Source organism: Cynara cardunculus (assembly GCF_001531365.2).
Source record: "Cynara cardunculus var. scolymus isolate 2C chromosome LG 1, CcrdV1, whole genome shotgun sequence".
Lineage (NCBI taxonomy): Eukaryota > Viridiplantae > Streptophyta > Magnoliopsida > Asterales > Asteraceae > Cynara > Cynara cardunculus.
Window position 1 is genome coordinate 1,535,547 of NC_037528.1, and position 6,656 is coordinate 1,542,202.

Consider the following 6,656-nt stretch of genomic DNA (forward strand, 5'->3'; position numbering starts at 1 on the left):
GTTTATAACTTGTTTGAGAAGAAATGGAATATTTAAATATTTTAACTCCAGAAAAATTGGCAAAAACCGTTGACTACTTAATTAATATAATATTAATTATAAAGATTACGTTTTTAATCTTTATATAGCAACATAATTAGAATCTGTAACATAGATTTATTTTCTCCATTAAATAAGTTATATTTTATTTAATAATTAAAAATATTTTATAAACCGGAAAAATAAAAGCAACAGGAGCATTTCCAAGAGAGAGGGAGAGCGTACCGTTGGGATCTGTAGAAGAAATCAATCAGCAGAAACCATCAATGGAGTTGAAGAACCCAACAAAGAAAATATATGAATCAGTGAAAGTGAATTCATGAATAATAATTAATCAATTAATTATGTTGAGTACCATTCATCCAGTTTTTTGGAGGTTGAAAATGGAAGCCTGTTCTTTGCCAAGATAGCATAGCATTGGTCCAAGGGTATGTCTCCACCACAGCGGCGGCGGAGGACAGCTGGAAATTACTCTTTTCCGACACCCCTTGTGAAACCCCTCTTGAAATGGGTTCCAAAACCTTCTTTGCCGCCGGCGCTGAGTTCGAGGACAACGGTGTTCCGTCGCCGGCGATTTGTTGTTGACCATGTTGGTTGATGACAAGAGCTATTAAAGACGAAAAAAGTAGCATGAAAAGGAAGATTCCTGACAAGAGGGTGATGGGTCGTCGCCATTGAGACGGCGGTGGACGGTGGTGGTCGGAATCCGGCAAAGGAGAATAGGAGGTGGCATGTTCAAGATCAGTAGTAGTCATTGTGGTGGGAATGTTGGGGGAAAGAAGGAGAGGGTTTGAAGTATATAAATAAACAAGAAATTGATGGATATTTGTAGCATTTTGCATGAGAGGTGGGCAAAAGGTGTGGGTTGCCACGTTGGCATGACTGGTGGGTCAAATCGACCTATTTTGAACCTTCCCAAGGATTCTACAAATATTAAGGGAAATTCATACAAATACATCTCTCAAATCATTTATTTTTGGGCATCAAATACCAACTACAAATAATTTATCAGCCAACAACTGGTTTTCTAATTAATTACAATTTATCAATCATCAGTTAATTTATCTGTTATTTTTAAAACACAATAATTAAAATTTTTGAATGTTTGTATGGTGTTATGTAGCTCTCTTTGTAGATGTATCTCTTGTATGATGTTGAATGGTGGATTTCCTTAATAAACAAATTTTGGTGAGATATGAACATTGCATTAATGTACATTATCTGGAATTATGTTTAAAACATTTAAACATGTTTTAAGTAAGATACAAATATATATGCACAAAGTACAAATCTCGTGGGTTTCTTTCTACGATCATTTTAGTTTATATTTTACAAAAAATATACGTATTTATGAGTTTTGTTTCTTAATAATAAATAGTCACGTAGTCTTCGTCAAGGGTCTTTTCCTGTACGTTCCATTGGAATTTTGAATAATATTAACTAGTGTTTGACATCGTGCGTTGCGCGATGACGATAAATTTTTTAAAAATTTATTGAAATTAGCTAAATGAGTTGATGATCACATTTAAATATTAAACTAATAAGAATCAACATTACCTTTGATATATGAATCTAACTTATCATTATTGGTTGTTCTTTTAATATTATATATATATATATATAATATTTTATTATATCAAACTTTGTGATTAGTTCAAAATCATAAAAAAAAAAATATGTGAAAATATTGATTACAAAATTATAACTGAATGGAGAGAAAGAATTGAGAGATTCATATGTTTGTATAATTCCAATTTTAGTGTGAATATCTCCAATTAAAAGACGAAAATACTATATTTACATTAACAAAAACTCATATCATATTTCTCTTATTGAATGACGCCTCAAATAAACAAAAGTGCAAATCACCTCAAAAACTGAATAGAGAGGAAAAATTGAGAGGTTTTTTTTCTATCCAATGTTACACTATTTCTTCAAGGATTCATATGTCACTTTATCCCACAAAAACTCCATATGCCTACATAATTTCAACTTTAATGTGAATATATCTGACTAAAAAAGAAATATTATACTTACATTAGCAAAAACTCATACTATGATTTGTCTTATTGAATGACACCTCAAATCAACAAAAATGCAAATCGCATCCACAAATTTATAACTGAATAGAGAGAAAGAATTGAGAGATTAATAGAGAGATTATCATAGATGTGTACTACAAAATTATACATGAATAGAGAGGAAGAATTGAAAGATTAATAGATAGGTTATCATAAAGATGTACCACAAAATTATACATGAATTGAGATGAAGAATTGAGAGATTATTGTAGAGGTGTACCATGAAGAAAAGATGAAAAATTGTAACCGAATAAAGAGAAATAATGAGAGTTAAAAGAGTATTTATTACAGTGAACATGAATAGGTTGAAACAACCTATTTAAAGGATCTTAAATGTGAATATGAAACATAAAAAACAAATATTAAAATAGGAGAAGCTTGAGAAAAGGAGAATAAAGATAAATCATTTTCTTGTTTTGAGAATAGGCCACATCATTGCATGTGGTTTCTTCTTTAATATATATATATATATATAGATTATTTAAGTTTTATTTTCAAAATTTAGACGTGTAGTTTTTATATTCATGAATTTTACTTGTTTAAGAAAATAATGTGAAAAATGTGTTGTTTAACTTTGAAAATATGGAAACAAGAAAATTCAAACATATCTTGATGTTTCTATTTTCACGTGGTTAGAATGGTTCGTGTAATTATAAGGTTAGATGAAAATAGATCACATGATTTTTATTTATACACAAGTTTTTAGATCTATCAGTAAAACATAAATTAATTGTAGCTTGGATTTTTTTTGGGATAACAGTAACAGAGATTTTATATTTTATAATTTATTTTATGATATTTAAGAAAAAAACCCGAAAACGAAAGAGAGCATAAGAACTTGCGGTATCCATTCTTGATCCGTTCTTATTAAATTACGTGTTGTAAATCATAACAATTATTTTAATTAAAAGATAATCTTTTACATTTCACTGAAGACAAATCAAATTAAACTAAGAATTGGGATCAACTACATATGCAATCATTTATCATATTCATAATATGACAAATACATTTGATAAAACACATAGAAATGTTTTTGAACTTTGTCTAAAATCCAGTTTACAAACTCTATGAGGTTCGTAGATTGGCCCTCGATTGCAAAGGCAAAAGGGAGCTTGACTGCAAGACCCACCCGTCGAGCAGGGACGAAAGGCGGCGTTTGTAATCAGATGGATCAGAAATGTAGAAGGATCGGAAATACATAAATTTGATATACATATTGGATCTTAATAGTAAAAGTCGAAGGATCCGGAGTGAGTTAAGGATTTGGTTCACTATTATGATCTGAATCATGTTTATGGTCCTTAAGTCTTTATAGATTAAGTGTAGTGTAATATTGTTGGGTTCGGCATATAGACTATGTTTCGGATAAAAGCATTAGAATATGATTTTTAGTGTAAAAATATTTATTATTGTATTCAATATTGGTCCAAAGCAAGATGGCTTTAGCAAAATCAAATACTAAGTTGAAGTGAAGCCAAGATCTACACCATAGCGGTTTGGATTTTCATTAGCCGACTAAAGATCAGTACTAGATAAAGTCAAAATAATTGAACAAACACTGTTTTGGCAAACCGATTTTGAAGTGCAAACTTGACCAGCATATTTGCCTCACCAACACCTACCAACTCATGTATTGGTATGAGAACATATTTAACATGTCAGGCAAATTAAGTTCAAAGTACTATTTTAATAACAGAAGAATGAATTGGGGTAATAAATGTCTACATCATATATTTAAGATATTCAAAGCTTGAAATGAAAAATACATGTATGCATTGATCAACAAATCAGACGAAGACACACATTAAAGTTGACAAACATCATTTAATTCATCGGTGGTTATAAAATACGACATTTGACAATGTTACAACGCATTCATTTGACATAAATTTTGAATGATAGTTTGTAGGTAATTTGGCATCAACATCAAAAGACCATCTTAGTTATACATGTCTGAAATAGTATCTTCTTCTATTCTTTCAGTATCTCATTTTGTGAACAAATTTCTCATCGGTCAGGTTGTTTAGGAGAAGATGTTAACTTTTCTAACTTCCGCAAAAAATATGCAGTTCTTCGTTTTATTGTTGTTAATATGTGAACAAATTTAAGTTTAATAACGAAATAATTTATTTTTGGTTTAATGATATAACATTTTATAAAGATAATAATTAAGTATTCTGTTAGAACTCAATGATTATCCTAATTATATTTTAGATTTTTTATATTTAAAATGAGATGTTTNTCCTATCTCTTCCTTCTCCGAGCTCACGTTATGGAAGAAGGAGAAGAAGGAACCGAGAAGAAGGTATCAGCAACAACTGGTTTTATTACGGGACAACTCATAATGTTCATATCGATCTATTATGCGCCTCTGCATCTAGCACTGAGTAGACCTCATACAATAACTGTCCTAGTTCTACCGTATCTTTTGTTTCATTTCTTCTGCAATACTCACATACACTTCTTTGATTATGGATCTACTACCAGAAATTCAATGCGTAATCTCAGCCTCGAAATTTATAAAAAAATATATGTTTCATAAGAAAAAGTAAAAAACTTTTTTTAATAAATTCTGACGGAATATAATTTTTTATTATAAAAATTATTATTCGTCAGAAATTTTGAACTTCTTTTAAATATTTATTTTTAGAAGGAAAAAAATATAAATAAAACTTTTTTGAACATTTCTGACAGATTTCAGACGGAATTTGCATTTAACGGCGAGAGATTTTCCGACAGTAATATCCGTCGGATAGTTGTTTTTCCTACAGATTTCTGACGGATTTTGCCGTCGGAAAAATCACATTTTTTAGTAGTGATCAATCAAATGGGTATAATTGAACTGTTAATGTAAATTGTGTCTAGATACGTCTAAATGAGTATAATTAAACCATTAATGTAAATTGTGTCTAGATACGTATTTAGACGGGAAAACAAGAAAACCGTCTCACCAGAAGTGACAACATCACTAAGTCATTTTACAAGAACACTTTCATTTTACAAGAACACTTTCATTTTACAAGAACGCGATAACAAGTACAATATTACTTCAGACTTGTACTTTTGAAATGATTTTGAAGAATAATTTTGAAGAATGACTCTTCATACTTGAATTTAGAAATAAAACTATATCAATAATTAGTTAAAATGAAGTTAACCCTAGAATAAAATTAAATTTAGAAATGAAACTTTATCAGTAAATTGAAATTAAACTTAGCAGTAAATTTAGAACGACTCTTCAGACTTGTGCTCTTGAAATAACTCTTAAGTATAACTCTGAAGAATAACTTCAGACTTGAATTTGTACTCTTGAAATAACTCTGAAGTAAAACTTTTCAGACTTCAGAGCTCTGTATAATTAAGAAAAGTAAACTTTTGTCGACGTTCGCCACAAATCCCCCACAAATCCATCACTGAATTTAAAAATAAAATAAAAATTATTTCTACAACTTTCCCGACGAATTTGTAACGGATTTTTTTTACTTATTTAATACTGTCACAAATCCGTCGAAAATCCGTCAAAAAATTGGTTTAATTTATTTAAATAAATTAATTAGCCTTAATTAATTAAAATTTACGATAGATTTTAATTGATTTTTATATTTAATTATACTCCGTCGGAAATGTTTAAGAAAACCTTTTTTTTATTCTTTTCCTTTCCAAAAAAATATGTTAAAGAAAATCCGACGTATTGTAATTTTTTTGTACCCTCCTATCTCTTCCTTCTCCGAGCTCACGTTATGGAAGAAGGAGAAGAAGGAACCGAGAAGAAGGTATCAGCAACAACTGGTTTTATTACGGGACAACTCATAATGTTCATATCGATCTATTATGCGCCTCTGCATCTAGCACTGAGTAGACCTCATACAATAACTGTCCTAGTTCTACCGTATCTTTTGTTTCATTTCTTCTGCAATACTCACATACACTTCTTTGATTATGGATCTACTACCAGAAATTCAATGCGTAATCTCAGCCTCGAAATTTATAAAAAAATATATGTTTCATAAGAAAAAGTAAAAAACTTTTTTTAATAAATTCTGACGGAATATAATTTTTTATTATAAAAATTATTATTCGTCAGAAATTTTGAACTTCTTTTAAATATTTATTTTTAGAAGGAAAAAAATATAAATAAAACTTTTTTGAACATTTCTGACAGATTTCAGACGGAATTTGCATTTAACGGCGAGAGATTTTCCGACAGTAATATCCGTCGGATAGTTGTTTTTCCTACAGATTTCTGACGGATTTTGCCGTCGGAAAAATCACATTTTTTAGTAGTGATCAATCAAATGGGTATAATTGAACTGTTAATGTAAATTGTGTCTAGATACGTCTAAATGAGTATAATTAAACCATTAATGTAAATTGTGTCTAGATACGTATTTAGACGGGAAAACAAGAAAACCGTCTCACCAGAAGTGACAACATCACTAAGTCATTTTACAAGAACACTTTCATTTTACAAGAACACTTTCATTTTACAAGAACGCGATAACATCCTTTTATTATAGACAATCACATGTGATA

At 29.8% G+C, this 6,656-nt stretch overlaps 1 protein-coding gene across 1 annotated transcript in view; it reads right to left on the reverse strand.

Moving 5' to 3' along the window:
* Positions 1 to 794, reverse strand: part of LOC112518163 (beta-fructofuranosidase, soluble isoenzyme I-like) — a 3,694-nt gene extending 2,900 nt beyond the window's left edge. The window contains exons 1-2 of the mRNA XM_025125769.1: positions 395 to 794; positions 265 to 273 (exon numbers count right to left, since the gene is read on the reverse strand). Coding sequence (XP_024981537.1) covers positions 265 to 273; positions 395 to 794 — 409 coding nt within the window. The remainder of the gene's footprint in view (positions 1 to 264; positions 274 to 394) is intronic.
* Between the last annotated feature and the right edge of the window lie 5,862 nt (positions 795 to 6,656).